The following is a 17,899-nucleotide window of genomic DNA, read 5'->3' on the forward strand; positions in this document are numbered from 1 at the left end:
TTTTTTTCGTTAGCCATATTTGGAATTAGACTTATTATCATGCAAATGAGGAGCATTATTCCTCTCTTGCATAGAATTTTCATTATAAATACTGAATTTTAATTTAAAAGTAGTTATAACTCTCTAGCAAGCATCGTATTTGGTATGTAAACTTTGTTATTTTAAAGTCTTGAAGATATATAAAAAGCTGCTGTTTTATTTATTGTTTGAGCTTCGTTTTGGCGGATCACATAAGAGGTTTTGAACCTAGGATTTAAAGTTAAGATAAGTTAAGTTATCGGTTATCTCAAAAATACTGACTCGCGACAACGTTGACAATTTGAGAGCAACTTTTAGTTCCAATTCAACCTCAAAAATTACAAAAAGGATCTGGGAACTATATTATTTTCTTTAAATTCTGAAAATTTTAGGCAATCGACGACACAAACGAAAGAGATAGAAAAGAGCACGCAAAAAGCTGAAGAAATCTGCTAAACCATCAAACATGAAAAAAGTAATACTTTTCATTCAAATTTTGCTGGTACTTGGCTCAACCAGTTCAACCGATGTCGCAAATGAAGATGCAGCTTTAGACACGAAAAGCAGTCCAAAAGTAAGTTCTTGAGTTTTACCACTTCCATTGTATCTTTAACCCTTTAACTGGGGTTGATCTAAAAAGCAGGGTAGCTAATTTGGATAGGTTGTGGGGTAGCCGTGTATTTCACAGACCAGAGTAAAAAGATAAAAACTTTTCCGATGATAATCCTCATTGGAGCCAGGAGGTAAAATTTTGAAAAAATTTCTATATATTCATAGCCGTAGTCTGTATGTCTGTATGTCTGTTTTTTGTTTTCAGTGTGACACTTTCATTTTCGCAAGCAATGTTTTTGTTCTCGATAAGTTTGTTTTGATTGATAGATTGGATAGAGCCTGGTTTAGACTTTATTCAGTCTTTGTTTTGAAATCTAAGGCCCATCTACATTTAGTAATTTCAATTTCTGTCTGCCTAGGGCTGCCCATCCCTTTGTTTTTCTCGTTTTTTTATTTGAAATGTTTTCGAATGTATTTTTACTATCGTATTTATTAATGACATTCAAATTTTTTTCAAAACAAAGCAAGTTTCTTTTATAAAAAGAACATTTCAAATGTAAATCAAAACATAAAAATCTAAAAGTTTGTCAAACAACAACAGCATTCAAAGGGCGATAAAAAAACAAGAGAAAGAATTAGTCCACCACCCCTTATAAAAACATTAAATTTTTTAATTTTTCTGCACACTTTTTTAATTTCGAGCTGCGCAGTTTTGTAATTACACCCTTTTGCACTTTTGAAATTTCAGAAAAAAATCTACCATCTTTTATTCAATATTTTTTCCGGATTCATCCTTGACCTTTGTCAAGGATCGTTGCAAAGCTTTTTAATTAAAATATACTTTACTTTATTTTCATATGATTCATTGATCACAGTACTGATTTGTTTATTTGGCTTCCTAGCACTGGCTGAAATGTTAAATTTAGTTGAGAAATCTAATAATAAAACCCGAAAACGTAATGCCGAGTTATAACTCTTATAACTCGGAATTTTGAAATGAATTATTTTAAGGGCTCTGACCAGAGTGAATATTGATATTTGTCATGTACAAAATATAAATTTCTGCCTGATGCAGCTATATATTTTCTGTTAGGCCAATTATCCTTGAGTCTGAAAATTCAAGAATCGCAAAGAAAAGATTTGATGAAGAAGAACATGAAGACTTTTTCCGAAATACTCTTTTCAACTTTGAAGAGCTTATTTTCGGCGAAGAAAAACATTTTGAAATTCTTTTTTCAGTAATGGTGTATCTTTTACCAAACTAAAAAAGATTTTCGGGAAATTTTTCTAAAAGCTTACTTGTCTCAAAATCTTAAAAATAGTGCTTTTTGACTAATTTTTCATCTCAATTTTTCATGGAAAAACAACCATAACTTTTGATGCATTAATTTAGAAAAATTTTCCGAAGAATTTAAAACAGTTCAATTCTTTGCGGACAGTTTGAAAAAACTTCGAAACAAAAAGGTTAATTACCCATCAAAACTTAGCACTATTTTATTCCATACCTTGAATATCATAGAGGTGGAGAACATTTTAACCTCTGATACCAATAATAGAAGTTTTATCGCGCATTTGTCAATCTAATCACTGTAGAAAAAATCAAAGATGAAGAGAAAATATTACCATATTAGTTTAGCAGACTGTATCAGTATGCAGTTTACTATTTACGAATTCCCCAGAAACCTCTCTAAGTGTATAATTGAAATGAGTTTCTTTCAAAGGAAATCTTTTACATGATCCCCAAATGTATAACAGCAATGTAATCGTCAGCCGTGCAAAATTACTCGAATCTGATTGGTTAAGAGGAGTGCGATTAATCGTTAATTGCACTATTACCACTTTTTGCACTCTTCGGCGGGGGGACACTTTTGTCCCCTTATTCTTTTCTCTCCCAAGTCCTGTGTCAGAGACTTTTTTTAACTATATAATAAAAAACAAAGAAATTTTACGTTACAATAGCTCTTTAATTGAAAACAAAGAAAAATTACACTGCAATGTTTTCTTTTTAAACAAAAGAAAAAAAGGAGGTTTTCGAATGTTTACAAAAATATAAAAGTTAGAAAAAGATTCTTTTTCAAAACTATTTACTGACGATTACCTCGGAATCGTATGTTTTGTCGTGCAATTAACGATTAACCACTCGTAACAAAGGAGAAAATACCGTAATTTGCACTCGTCCTCCGGACTCGTCAATTACTCAAATTACTATTTTCTCCTTTGTTACTCGTGATTAATCGTTAATTGCACTCCAAACCATACGATTACTAGTACTAATTACTAATAAACTGTTAATTATAGAAATGTCACTTTAATTGAATCGAAATAATAGACAGACCTTTTTTGATGACTCTCTGTCACTGACTCTTTTTGAAAAGCATTTATGATATTTTTGAGTTGTGTTTTCAATGACGGGAATAAAAATATCAACTTTGAACTTCATCCAAGATCTTGGATGGTGGTTATGGGTACTTTTCTTGAATAGAATCTGGATTGGTCAGCACAGGTCGATATAAGCTTTCGGCCTGTGCTTGTCATGGCATTTAACTGCCGTTCGTGTTTTTAAGGGTTCGACCTATTTGCCAGATGTCGGAACATCCCGACATCAGCGACCACAGAGTTAACCATCGCATTTAGCTTTTATTTTCTGAAAAATACCAGAAATATAAGTGATATGTGTTAACTTTGAGTTGAAAAATGTATAATTATGAAAAACATTTTTGAGATATATTTTAATTATTCAACAGTTCTATTTAATGCAATCTAGTTCAATATCGAACTATCAATGCACTTAGAAAACCTATGGCAAATAGGTCGAGACCTCTCTTATCGGCAAATGCCGATACTGACAACAAAAATCGAAAATATGCTCTTGTCGGCACATGCCAACAGTGGCACGGAATGCTATTCAATGTTACATTAGACAAAGGATTAAATTTTGGCGGAAAGAAAATTTTACTGATTTTATGGAATTTTCCCGCCAAATCAATTTATTTTATGCAATTTCCTAATTCGTGTCCTGTCATTTCATCATTTTGCTTATTTGATAAAAGTTATTTTCCAAAAATATCCTGTAATATTCCAAATATTTGCCATTAATTGAATTTCCCCCTGATAGAACTTTTCGGCAATCCGCTAAATTAAATTCCCGCCTAAATTCATTCTTTAAGGAAAAATCTTTGAATGAATTACTTCGAAATTGTTTTCGAAGACTTGTGAGTCGCCTGCTCTGTGCTAGACATGCATATACACTAAACTTTAATGACTTTCATGCTCACACCCTTAAAAATAAATAGATGATCGTCAAAAGGAGCAAAGATATTTTTATTGGGTCTTGGAACACACTAAAACACATATCAATCTTTCCTAGCAATCTTCTATTCTTTTCATTAGAAAACCCTCGCTCAATCGTCCCCTTCTACTTGTCAGCCTTGTCGAAAGGGTCGAGACGGTCGTGATGGCTTGAACGGGCTACCTGGACGAGATGGGGAAGATGGATGCCAGGGACAAGCCGGCAGAGATGGACTACCTGGCGCCAGAGGGCCAGAAGGTGTTCAAGGTATACAAGGCCGTCCTGGGTCAAATGGAACCAAAGGAGACCAAGGTGTTCCTGGAAAAGGTAAATGTGAAAGATTAAAGAGCAAAAGCATGTATGTAATTAATTTTAAAGTGATCAGTAAAAAGTAAGCTGCGGGCATTCTCTCAATTATGTACGTACTTTTTTGAATGGTCCTAAACGCATAAACGGGGGGACTCTCGAACGGGAATTTTACATACGTTATCAAAACATATCAGAGGATATCTTTTTGACTTACTCGCTCTCTTTTTATAACACATAGAAGATTTCGTTATACTGAAAGTAATCAAATAAATTTCATTATTAGATGGCAATAACGGTATCAATGGAGTTCCTGGGGTAAATGGAACAAAGGGCGAGCAAGGCCCACCTGGAAAAGGTTAGTAAAGATTTCCTTTAATTTCTTTTACATGTATAGCATTTATAAGCAAAAAAAGGTTCTTGATCAGATATAAAAAAAACTTAGAAATAAAATTTTTCTTATGTATATAGCCTGATAAAGTAGAAGACTAAACTAGACGATGCTATCGATACCATTGGAAAAATAAACGCAGGGAAATATGCATGCGTCTAGTTATAACGCTCATTACGGCGGTTTACGGAAAAAAGCGGCAGTAGAATTTAGCCCTGTGTAAATGACAGGATTGTCTAAGTATAGACTTTCGCAAATCGTGGTACCCATGAAAATGAAATATTAACGCTAATCAGCATAAAAAGTGACAAACAACTTCTATTAAAAAAACCCATTGGTTGGAGGGTTTTCGCGGCGAGTTATGGCATGAATTTTTGAAAAATATGGCGTAATGGCGTGCAAATCAAATAGCAGCGTGTTCATGTAATGGAGATCTTTAAGGTGTTAATTCTGAGGCCAATAGCTGTTTTCTATTTTTTTTATTTCAGATGGTTCAATTGGTGGCAGACACTTTAAAGAATGTGCCTGGAGATTTACATCAAGTACAGATACTGGCTTGCTTAAGGTATGGCTTTTTTCAATGTTAAAAAATTTGATGTATTGATAATAACCATAGCAGAGCATTTACTGGTATATCATATTAATGTTGTGAATCCTCTGAAAATACCAAGCTTCAAAGGATAGAGTGCAGCTTGCAGCTGATAGATTAAGGGCTCTGAGCACCGTCAAAAATTTGATTTTAGTATTTGAACATGAAAGTTATGTTTTAGGTTCTTTAACACTTTTAACAATTAATTGCCGTTATAAATTGCTTTTTAGTCGAATCCCTTGAAAGTAATTGAGAATTTAATTGCAAAAATGACGCCATGAACTTTAAAAAGAGGTTAAAAGTATGTTGCATTACCGTCTTTTATAAAAAGTGATAAGTTTTAATGGATGATTAACCTTTTTGTTTCGAAGTTATTCCAAACTGTCCGCAAAGTATTGAACAGTTTTTAAAATTAATGCATCAAAAGTTATTAGCTGTTTTTTCTATCAAAAAAAAAGTTTGAATGGAAAATTGGTGAAAAAGCACTATTTACAAGGTTTTGTAACAAATAAGCTTTACGAAAAATGTTCCAAAAATATATTTTAAGATCAGTAAAATATACATCATCTACCTGAAAAATAATGTTTCTTCGCCGAAAATAAGTTGTTCAAAATTGAAATACTCTTCCTCGCAAAAGTCTTCATTTTCTTCTTCATCAAACTTTTTCACTGCGATTTTTCAATTTTCAAACTCAAGGATAATTGGCCTAACAGAAAATGTAAAACATGCAACAGTTTTGTGGGCTACATCAAGTAGGAATTTATATTTTGTACGTGGCAAATATAAATTCACTATGGTCAGAGCCCTTAAGGCCCTCCTTAAGCATATTATTATAGTGGGATCAAAAAAGAAGAAGAATTTTTCGGAAAGAAATTATTGTCTGTATTTTGAAGGGATATTTACTGTATGACTTTTTATTCAATCTTTCAAATGAACAGGATTGCAAGCTCAATAAATCAAAGACCGACTCGTACTTAATGGTGTCAATCTCTTCAAATATATATCAAGGAAAGGCTCAAGCATGCAGTCGATGGTTTGTCACCTTTGATGGAAAAGAATGTTCTCCTCACCCAATAGAACATGCGTATTACAGAGGCACTACGAGTAATGCGAATGGTGATCACATCCCGTTCACAATGAACGGTGTTTGCAAAATCAACAAATCAGGCGTTGTGAGCGTTGGATTCAACGTTGGGAAATGTTCAGGTTTTGATTCGCTCGGTGATGCTTACACAGGATTCAATACAGTGACACGTATCGTTGTTGAAGAGCTGTAAACACAAAATATTTAATTCAATTTCTTAAATTAGAGACGTATAATGCATAATGTAGAAAATGGCTGAAATAATATTTTTACTGTGTATGAATATTCATTACATTGTGATTGAAAATACCAGTTTAATTCATCAGAGAACTAGTACTGTATTATGTTTGTTCAATTGAATTGTATTGAGGGTAGGTCGTGAAATCCAGGGAGAAAGATAGTAGAGGGCATTTATTGTAGAATTGCTCGATTGTTTTGGTCAAAGCACTTGTTATACATTTTTGGAAAGCTAAGACGTAGGGGGAATCAAAATTACTTATTTTTTTTCAGACACTTTGGTGTGATTTTTGGACAAATAGTATGGTCTCAGGCAAAAATCATAGGGTTTAAAATTACTGAAATTTTTAGCTTGAGATAACGGAGACTTGTTGTATATTTTTGGAAAGCTCTCAAAAATTAAGATTCGTGATATATTGCACCAAAAGTTAAAAAATGGTCCAGTAGGGCTTGAAATATAGCCTAGAAACCAATGAATCCCTCCCAGATTGAAATAATCGATTAAATCAAGTTGAAGGCCTGAAATTGACATTCTTGCTCGAACTTAAATCTTCGAAAAAGTGTAAATTAGCCAAAAGTGCCAATATATTATGGCACTGATTGTAGGTGACTTTTGTACCTAACTAGAGATATTAACCCTTAAAATAGTGTTTTCAGCCAGAAACAGCCGTTTTGTCCAGCTTTTACACTTTTTGAAAGCTCAATATATCGAGTTAGGTACTGAAATCACCTATACTCGCAATATATCTATAATCTTAATTTTTTGAGAGCTTTCGAACAAATAAATTTCCCCCTACTAAGAGGGGCGGGGCCCGGGGGGGGGGGTACTACCCTTGTCGACCGACGGGGGTGCTCCGCTGAGGTTCGAAAAATGGACCCCACGTGGGACTCGAAATTTGCAAAAAAGTGACCCTAAATAGGACTGAAATTCCAAAATTTTCTCATATTTTCTACTTTTTTCCAAAATTTTCCAAAAATAGGCACCCTACGAGGGACTGATTTTTCTATTTTGGTGTTTTTGCGACCCTACCTGGGACTTGTGGAGGTTAGAAAAGGTACCCTGACCAGCGGAGCATCCCCGTAACCCATCTTGCCCTAGTACCCCCCCCCCCCCCGGGGCGGGGCTCCCTCTCATATTCTTATGGATATTCAAATTGATTTATACATTTTTCTTATTTCTGGAGAAACTTTCCTTGTACTCTTTCAAGATCCTTCCACTTCTTTCTCGTGAAAAAACGGCAAAGTTGTTCAGCTGTTTTTTCTTTTTTGCCGATTACTAGTTAAATTTTTAAGAATAAAGAGCAATATTTTTACCAATGTATAGCAAAAGAAATTCTTAACGCAATGATATTAAATTAGTTCTTGTAAAACTGTCAGAAGTTGAGTAAAATCAAGATGAAGTTAACTCCGAGTTACCTCGACTTTTCTAAAAAAAATACAGTAGTCAATTGACTTTTTAATTTTGGTGTTTGGTTTTGTTTTTCTACATCTGTGAATGTGATACGTGTGGACACAGAGCTTGGCAATCCCCGAACAAGACCGAGTTTATGTATGTGTGTTTTCCTACAATGTTCTATATTGACTAGATCCTGACCAATCGAGGACGATGGTAAATCAGCACTTTTACCGACCTTGGTTTTGCAGGTCAGAACTGCAGGCTATTCCAAATCACTTCAGTCACTCTACCATCCTCAAAAGTGTAAAGACATAAACTCGTTATGTATGGCTCTATATCGCCTTTGCTCCTATTTTGGTATTTTTACCGTCGTTGAGTAAAGTGGACGTTGATTTTGGCGACATGTCAACTCGAATTTTCGCTAATGTTGAACATGGAGGTTTTTTTATGGCCGATGGAAAGCTTAAAGTATGGAACTTTGGGTTGGCAGGTATTACCTTAACATTTTAACACCTGGAAAAGTGCCATGATATTTTCAACGTGGCAGATGGAAGAAAGTCGAGGCAAAATAGAATATCGTAATATTCGTGTCAGTATTTCTTTTCTAATATTTTGGCATGACATGTGTCCTACATCGAATCGTAATATTTCTGACGAACTCGGTTTCCGAATTTAGACTTTTTTTTGTATGTGTGTGTGTGGGAAGTTCAATGTACAAACATAAGCGTGTGCAAAATCATCACGCAAACTTGCTTCCTCAAACAATCTCACAAATTGAATCAAAAAACATATCATTATCAAATTTACATTTGATTTTTAGTGATTTTCTATTTAGAATCTTTCTCAAATATTTTTGAAGAGGCGTTATGTTTAGGAAAACAAAACAAAGCTAGTTTTATGAATTTCATTTAAGCATCGTCTTCCTACGTCTTCAAAAATAATCTGCAATAGTATCTTTAAAATCTTATTGACATTAAGCACTCACAGGTTTTGCATAAAAAGACCAGCTGAATGCCATTCCAAATCATTCAAACATTTTTGCATCAAAGCTGAAGTAGAGAAGAGCATAATGAAGTTAGGAACGTTGTTGTTAGCAACTTGTTTGGCTTTTGCCAGTGGAGCCTGGGTACCAGAAATGGAAAGTAAGTTAAAGCAAGCTTATTGATTTAAGAAAATCTTTTACATTTTTCAGATCATTTGGCGCATTGGGCTTTTTCAAAATAAATTTAAATATGGGGGGGGGGGTGATTGATATAACATTTTTTAGAAATTAACCCCCCGGACATTGTGAATTTTGACCCCCGGACAAGCATCAGTTGACCCCCTGGACATTGAAAATAATTCCCACACAGAGCAAGTTTATTCCCGGGACAGGGCAAACTTTGTAGATTTTTCACTAATTTTTGGATTTGAGCATCCTTTCTCCGTGTAACTGATCAATTTCAATTGACTTGTTAAATTATCAACTGTAACAACGTTCTTCCTATTCTTTTATATCATTTTAGACGCAGGTCTTTACGAAGGAGACATGATTTTAGATCCTGACCAGCAGAAGGAGGTCGAAGATGGAACTTTCACTTTCTCATCCACTGGCAACAGAAACAAACTGTGGCCAAACGCTGTCGTTCCTTACTCATTGACTTCTGATTTAGGTAAGAAATTAATAATGCTATACTGTATTTTACAAACTTAGTCACTATCTAAGAAATAAGCTTTAGGCCGAAGGAAAATTCGTGAACGGGAATTGTTGTCGAAGCTTTACCGCAGTGCAGCAATGTTTTTATTAATTCCTTTTGTTTTTAAGTCAGAAAATTCAGCGGGGGTGGGAAAAATAGTAATATATTTCGCAATGAGAATTGGTTTATTCGATCATTTTTTGTGGGGACAAAAATTAGAGTATACTAGGACGATATTTTGACCATTATTTTCAGTGGGAAGGGGTCCTAGTGGGTCTGTGAGAAGGGGGTGTATAAGAAAATTTCAAACAAAACAGAGAAAAGAAATAACATTTACACTAACTTTCGGAGAGGGAGTTCATTTCAAAGTTTGATTTCTAAACACTTCCCGAAATTACAAGAACAGGGATGGTTGTAATTGGTCAAAAACTTTCGAACTCCCCCATATTATCTCAACGAATACCCATTAAGTCCATAAAACATTATCCTTACAATCCAAGGGTTGTGGGTTCGATCCCGGCCACCACCAACTCAGCGAATGAGTACCTTGAATTGCGTAATGTGATCTAATTGTAGGGGGCCAAGCCTGGGCTCCCGTGACATCTTTTTTACGACCTAATTTCATGGTCTATCAGATGGTACCAATCATTTTCGTTTATTTTGACTTTTGAAAATAAGCTATTTCTCTACCCCTTATTTCCCCCTTGCAGTTTTGCCTATGGCGTCACTATTATAGTCACAAAAAGTTTTCCGGGGCCTAATCTGCGTCCTCCCTCTCAAAAATACCTTGTAATGTACTGTTCTTTGGAATAGACTAAAAATGATTAGGTTGTAAAAAGATGTCACCGAGACCAGGCTTGGCCCCCTTGTAAGTTACTTTGGGCTGAGATTAGGTGTGTTGCTCCACCTCATCATTCCATCATTCCATAGACTCCCTCCTTCCCGACTTCACCGACAGCCACCAGATACTTACTTTACTTACTTCTTCTTTTTACTCATTGAATATAGCCCGTGATGGAAAATTCATGCGTGAATTTCAACATTCGATCGATCAATATCACAAATATACTTGTATTCGTTTCAAGAGGCGATCAAATGAACGAGCTTACATCGGCTTTTACATGGGTGGAGGGTAAGGCTTTCTTTACCTCTACGTTTATGCCCTTTACGCCCTTTACGTTACGGTGCGCCAAATATTTAGAAAACGTCATTTCAACGCCGTTTTTCTCGAGTAACGTTGAGAAATCCACTAAAAAGTCCTCTTTATCGTTTTCGAGAGCTTTCGAGTAGTACAAGTAGTTTTGGGTTCTAGCGACTTTGAATTTTATTAAATTCCGAGCCCCAAGGGGTTTTGCTTGTGACGTTAGTCTTTTACCTATAAAAGGATTTGATTACTCCCTCTCAAACAAGTTTTTAAGTATGTTCTTCTTTCGAATGTGCCCTTCCAGAAAATGTCCGTACATGGGGGGTGGAGGATATAGTGTCCGGGGGATAGTGTGAAGTCTACATATTTACCTTGTCCGGGGGGCTAGACCTGCTGTCCGGGGGTCAAAAGTCTTGATGTTCGGGGGTAAATTTCCAAAAATGTTATATCCTCTACCCCTTCCCCCCATATTCAAATGATTTCTGGAAAAGCCCAATGAGCTAAAATCAAATCCACTCTGGAGATTGTTGTTGCTGATCCTTAAGAATAGCCCCTTACTATAACGAAAAGTTTAGAAAGTTTGGACCAGATTTGTCTTGCCATGCAGTAAACACAAACACGATTTGGGTACTAATTGTGTTTTTTATTTTAGTTGTTCGTCACCAGTCGGTTATACCGGCGGCCGAAATAGGGTTTCGTTATCCAAAGGATGTCATTGGAGATCAACCATCATGCATGAAATCGGTCACAGTTTAGGTAAGTAAAAATTTACGAAATTGTCACACAGGCTAGAAATCTTCAGGGAAACAAAAGTTAGATGCATGTACAATTAATGTTTCAACGTTTGCGTTTGTAGGAGTAAAACCTTTTATTTAAGAATTTTCACTAGGATTTCCGTCCAAATTGTAAGCTTTAGAAAAGCAAAAATATAATGCATAAAAATTTTTGTCTGACTTTGAAGTTTTTTTATCCATATTCATCAAAAGCTTCTTATGATTTATTTCCATATTCCAAAGTAAAGACAAAGTTTAAACTTTTATATGGGTTTCATCCTTAAGTCTATGCCGTGCAAAGTTGAATGTTCTTTTCCTCGGTTAATTTGGTAATTTGGTATTTTTCTGAACCAGATAAAACTTAAAAGAAAGATGAAAAATAAAAACAAAATGTTGTACTCTTTATCTTCTTGTCATTACAATAAACGTTTCTTTTAAGAAACACACTTTTAAGAAACACGAGACTCAGAATGCCTAAAAACTAAGAATTATTTAAGAAACATGCTGAGGCTGAGAATGAGAAAATAATATTTTTTAATTCATTTTTTGTTTAAGAACCTTCCAATCAAAACAAATGTTTTTTTTTCTTTGCATGAAAAACAGGCTGGTTATTTCAAAATGTTTAGCAACATGTAAAAAACATTTAAGGCACTAAAGGCCGATCGATTTCTTAAGAAACATTGAGGTTGCTTGGTAAAACTAGTTTCTTAAAAAATAATGTGTATGTCCTGTACCAAGAGTAGCATAACGAGCATGCAAAGCTTCTCTCACGAAACCATATGATACTGATACTAAAAGCAGATTAGGAATAAAATAAACTGATACCAATTAACAAATAAACCAGTCAAATCCTTTTATCATAGGTTTCCACCACGAGCAGTCACGTCCTGACAGAGACAACCACGTCACCATTTTATTCCACAACGTCGCCAGGGGAACGGAACATAATTCAAGAACAATCATACTCTACAACTGACTCAAAGGTAATTTCATACAGGAGACCATTTTGAAAGTAAAAATACTGTATATTGAATCAGTTTTAAAATACCTGGAACCTGAATTACCTTACTTTGCTAACCATCTGAGTGAAAAGGCTAATAATATGTTGAAAATGAAACAACTTACTATGAAAGCCACAGTATAGAGTCTCCATAACTCGAACATCTTCAACTCGAATAACTATCCTTAACTCGAACATGGTTTCTCGCTGCTTCAGATAACAAACCCATCTCAACAAGTCTACGTAACTCGAAATTTTTATAATTCAAACAACCTAGTCATAAAAAATGTAACTAGATTAACCAAACCCTCGGGAATCAAAACAAACTTCACCTTCAAAATATTCAATAACTTTTTGTCACCAGGGCACTCCATACGATTACAGATCAATGATGCATTACTCATGGGACGCATTCGGTTCCGGCAAAATGACCATTCAGACAAAAGATCCCAGCATGCAATACGAGATCGGTATTGGACAAGGCGATCAGGGATTCAGTGATATTGATATCAAACAATTGAATTTACTCTACGGATGTTGTAAGTTTTTTTCAATTAATCTTAGACTGGCACGCCAGTCGGGCTGGAACGGTATCACGGTGGAAAAGTGAGCGTAGAAGTTAGGTAAACATAGGCAGAAATTTTGTCGGAGGCAAGGGCTGAATGTTAATCAGCAGCCCCTCACCGACTTTTGCTCGTTCTCCTACGCAGCTCCTATTCTAGCAGACTTTATGTTCCCACCCTCTGACATAATTAACATAATTAACAGACTAGTTTGCTAGTCTATTATAATCTATCATCGGCCATTATGTTTTTTTTCCAAACCTACCTAAAAAGTTAGTACCTTACAGTCGAGAAACTTGACTTTCTTGATAAAAAAACTCTCCAAAAACAAAAAACCGAAAACAGCAACTTCCCAAAACAAAGTTGATATCGTAAGTTCTAAACTTTTTTCACCCTGCTCAATTTCAGTTGGTTACTAAATTTTTTTCGCACCGAAAAATTCAAATTGAATAATAAGGTTGGCTACACATTCAATAGAAGTTCTCCTGAATTAACGATTTTTATTTGTTTAGCACAAAGCAACGAAAGATTACCACCCTACACACCACCATCCAAAGGTTCGTTTCTCGTAAATCTAAAGTCGTTGTTAGGGGGGCGCGTACGGGGTTTGCGATTTCCGAAATACTGAATAATTTTACCGAAATTTCCGAGATCCCGTAAAAAAATACTTGCAATTCCGATACCAATTTTGACCAATTTTTCATCAAATTTGATTTTTCATGTATGTAAATTCCGAAAAAAAAGCTTTTTTATAAGAACAGTTCCATAAGAACAGTTTCAAATGAACGCATGAAACTCAACTGTTTGCCAAAATTCTAAAAATTTATCAAGAATAATCCAAGCCTCAGATTAAACTAGAGAATACAGGTTTTAAGCCCCCCCCCATTTATAAGTCAACCTATTAAGAACAATTTATCTAATGCTTCTTGTGAAATGCGTAATGTTTAGTCCATGCAATGACATTTCTGACTTCAAGTTGTTCTTTGAATTTAAAGCTCGGGTTAAAGGCGAAGTAGAGTGACATACACGCTTTTTTATAAGAATGGTGTAAATCCATTCATTATGGATATTCTTAACTTTTTGGGAAAATCCAAAAAATTATCTTACAGCATTCTTGGTTAGGATCCTAATTCAGACTAGATTTAGCATTTAGTACATACGTCTCAAGCATAAAATGGCATTTTTATGAAAGGAGTGAGCCTTACTTGGGGGTAATTGACAATTTATAATTGGAAATGCTCTAAAAATGGCATTCTTCGCTTGAGTAGCAAAATTCCATGATAGTGGATATTCTTAGTCGTATTCTTAATTATTTAGCTATTTTCATCATGGGCATTATAAAGTGTATTCTTATTAAAAAACGCGTGTAGTCTCGTGGAATAATCTTAGCTCTTAAATCTTTTACGATACAGAGTGTCACGATTTGAGAGGTTGTGCTTCACAAGTCCATGAAGGAAATTGTCAGTCAAGTTCTTGGCAAACTTACCTTCGAAAACATTGTAGAAAGAGTTGTGGATTCTGTAAAGTTACTGGAGGACCAAATACGCCAAAACCATGGACACCCGGACCTGATACACCACGCCCAAACACGCCCAAGCCATGGACACCAAAACCAGACACGCCACGCCCTGGAAGTAAGGGTTCTCTTTAGCCTGCTATTCATTTTGACAAACGTAAAACAAATCTTAGGTACTTTACTCGGGCCCCGTACTATAATCTACTTCAGGCACCATTTCTAAAGAAACTTTTTTGACTTACTTTTAAACTTTGAGTATATGAATAAAAATGGGCTCAACTTTAGTATTTTTTATTCATTAGTAGACCTAATTGTAAAACTGATAAGCGAAGTCCAATAAAAAAGCCTCATTTTGATGAAAAACTTGTTCCCAGGTCCCAAAAAATCTAAATTTTCAAAAATGAAAAAAACACCCTCAGATATTCACCCCAACAAGTGGGCCAAATTTCAGCCGAAACCCAATCATTTTTGAAGTCTCAAGTCTACCCCCAAAGCTTCAGTCTCGTTTTGGAGATAAAACTCATGACCACGCCCTTAAAAATGAATGTTTTGTAAAAGTGAAAAATCCAACCATTTTTGAAGTCTCCAGCCTACCCCAAAGTTTTCGGACAGACATACAGATTCTAGCTCAACTGAAGTTGAGAAATAATAAAATAAATAGATTCAATTTATTCCAATGATGTATATCTTAAACTTTCAGATTGTTACGACCGTGTGATTGATTGTTACAAATTGGGACGACACCAATGCAACAGTTCCAGTTCTGCATGGAGAAATTACATGCGACGTAGCTGCAGACGTTATTGTAACCTTTGTTAAAAGATTCTAAATTGAAAAAGTACGCATATACAAAGTTTAAATACAAGCGTCTTTTGAATTCTCAATAGACCTCTTCATAAACTACGTCACGAACATCACTTGCCTCGTTTTGAAATTATTCCATCGTGATTATGTCCCAGCGGATTTTATTAAAACTACTTCCTATTCATAAAAAATAATTTAATGTTTCAAGAGACATAATCACCATGGTAATTGTTTGAATGCGAGGCAAGTGATGTTCGTGACATAATTTATGAAAATTATCTATTCTCTGTAATTAATTAATTAAGTTATAGCCAAAAACTTAGACTGCAATCAACCTACGAGACCCTCCCCAAATTTAGTCAAAAATCTAACCACTCCGTGAAAAACTGCCTGAAATTTTATCCTTGTCCAAAAACTTCCGACTAGCCAGTTCCGTAAAAGTAATGTGGGGAAACGCTTTTTTTCAAAACATTGAAATAATTTTCAAATAAATTTAAATCTGGGTTGAAAAAAAAACAGGAGCAATAAATTAGAAAATAAAGCAGGTCAGAGAATCAACCAAGTTTAAACAAAGAGCAGACGCTGTTTTTCCAGGAACATCTTGGCCTTCAATCAAATTGCATAAGAACAGATGAATTTTCCCAGTAGTCATGATTTAAACTCAGAACATATATAAATTTCCAGGAGCCTGAATTTATTCAAGAACAGATAACTCGGGTAAGTTATGGCATGTCTCAAAAACTGAAAATTACCATAATTTTTAGATCGCTTTAGTCGACAGAAAATGACCAAACAAATGACTGAACGTGAATGGTACTATGATGTAGTTCTAACCTGGTGTGTAACCTAATTGTTTTTCGCTGATTTTCCCGAAAAACCGCAAAAACTGATTATTACGTAATAATCGATGACGTCATCAAAACTAAAAATTGAATTTCTCAAGAATGGTTTATCAAATTGTCTTCAAACTTTCACCAAAGATGTATCTTACTAAAGTCGATCATTTGAAAAATCCTATTTTCTGCTGACGTCATCAAAATTTCGAAAAATTTTTTTCAAATGATCGGCTTTAGTAAGATACATCTTTGGTGAAAGTTTGAAGAGAATTGGATAAACCATTCTTGAGAAATTAAATTTTTAGTTTTAGTGACGTCATCGATTATTACGTAATAATCAGTTTTTGTGGTTTTTCGGGAAAATCAGCGAAAAAACAATTAAGTTACATATCAAGTTAGAAACTACATGTTCAGTCATTTGTTTGGTCATTTTCTGTCGACTAATGCAATCTAAAAATTATGGTAATTTTAAGACATGCCATAACTTACCCGAGAAGTTTATCCAGGAGTCTGGCAAGAAATAAACGGATACATTTTGCAGGGAAATATGCCTTTAAGAACAGACAATTTGTAATTTTTAGCCGTTGGCTGCTCTTGTATTCTTCCAAATTTTGAATGAAGAATGAGCATTGACAATGCAGTTACTGGTTAAATCGAAACATTTGCATCAAAATCTGCTGTTAATAAAGAAAATCTTTTCCCCGATATTTTATCACCCGACCAAAACTTTTACCCGGTTTTTTATCCCCGACTAAAACTGTTACCCGATTTTTTAATCCCCGACCAAGATTTCCTCCCATTTTTTATTTCAACAGAAAAAAGGATTTCTATTTTAATTTTGCATTGTAAATGTTTCCAGAGATGTTTCTTAGCAGAACAAATAAAATGACTTTCTCTTCCAACAAGTTCTTTTGCCTAATAAACACAACAAGCTAAGTTAAAACTACAATAGTTTGACAAAATATAACGATAGTAACACAATGTCGGTCATCGGTCAAGTCTTTAAAAAATCCAAATATCAACAAAGTTTTTATATGAAGATGTCCCTCATTTCTGAGCATTTTTTGGCAACAAAAAAGTTAGCAGTTTGGGCATTTTGTAGCAGTGATTCAATGTTGTAATAAAATTATTGAAAAAATGAGCATTACTGAAAATCTTGATAATTCCTTTTTAAAACTTATGTTCTATATTTTGTCGAGAACTTTTAAAAAATTTGGTCGGGGAAAAAAGTGACGAAATTTTTAGATTTCCCGATTTCCCGATTTTCAAAAACGGGAAACCCTCATTTTTTACCCCCGTCTTTGGTAAAAAATCAGACCTAGCAGAAAATTAAAGGCCCCAATTCAGTAAGTCTCAAGATAGAAAATTTCCTTTTAACCATAACTTCCTTCATGTCAGTTTTTCAGCTTTTAAGTATATCGGGAACATACAGTTTAAACTCTGCAATTCGTTTTTTTACCATATAAGGTCATACCTTTAATTCTAAATATCTTGAGTTAAACAAAAAGCTGAAATTAAAAGTGACCCCCATTTTTAAGCACTACTCGTCAAGATCTATCGTTTGGAAATGTTGCTTTAAGCATGATTCCAACTTCAAATTTTCGTTTGAAATTTGATGACGTATTTTTCGGCCACGTGATGACTTTTTTTTCAAAAAAATTTTTGATTTTTTTTGGAAAATAGTTTGAAAAATATTTAGGGCAAAAAAAATTATTCTAAGGCTAT

At 34.6% G+C, this 17,899-nt stretch overlaps 3 protein-coding genes across 3 annotated transcripts; all 3 read left to right on the top strand.

Moving 5' to 3' along the window:
- The first annotated feature begins 412 nt into the window (after nt 1-412).
- LOC136813326 (collagen triple helix repeat-containing protein 1-like) lies at nt 413-6,488 on the top strand. The gene is made up of 5 exons (XM_067069839.1): nt 413-592; nt 3,961-4,186; nt 4,452-4,523; nt 5,045-5,121; nt 6,084-6,488. Exons 1-5 carry the CDS (start codon nt 485-487, stop codon nt 6,420-6,422), a joined length of 822 nt encoding a protein of 273 aa, XP_066925940.1. The 5' UTR covers nt 413-484; the 3' UTR covers nt 6,423-6,488.
- A 2,390-nt stretch (nt 6,489-8,878) lies between these two features.
- LOC136813325 (zinc metalloproteinase nas-6-like) lies at nt 8,879-12,431 on the top strand. Its single transcript, XM_067069838.1, has 5 exons — nt 8,879-9,004; nt 9,368-9,514; nt 10,547-10,670; nt 11,335-11,438; nt 12,319-12,431. Exons 1-5 carry the CDS (start codon nt 8,932-8,934, stop codon nt 12,429-12,431), a joined length of 561 nt encoding a protein of 186 aa, XP_066925939.1. The 5' UTR covers nt 8,879-8,931.
- A 126-nt stretch (nt 12,432-12,557) lies between these two features.
- Nucleotides 12,558-15,353, top strand: LOC136813327 (zinc metalloproteinase nas-15-like). Its single transcript, XM_067069840.1, has 5 exons — nt 12,558-12,593; nt 12,820-12,994; nt 13,531-13,575; nt 14,431-14,652; nt 15,235-15,353. The coding sequence occupies exons 1-5, from the start codon at nt 12,558-12,560 to the stop codon at nt 15,351-15,353; spliced, it is 597 nt and encodes a 198-aa protein (XP_066925941.1).
- The last annotated feature ends 2,546 nt before the right edge of the window (nt 15,354-17,899 follow it).

This window comes from Clytia hemisphaerica, unplaced genomic scaffold (genome assembly GCF_902728285.1).
Source record: "Clytia hemisphaerica strain Z4C2 unplaced genomic scaffold, Clytia hemisphaerica genome assembly, whole genome shotgun sequence".
NCBI lineage: Eukaryota > Metazoa > Cnidaria > Hydrozoa > Leptothecata > Clytiidae > Clytia > Clytia hemisphaerica.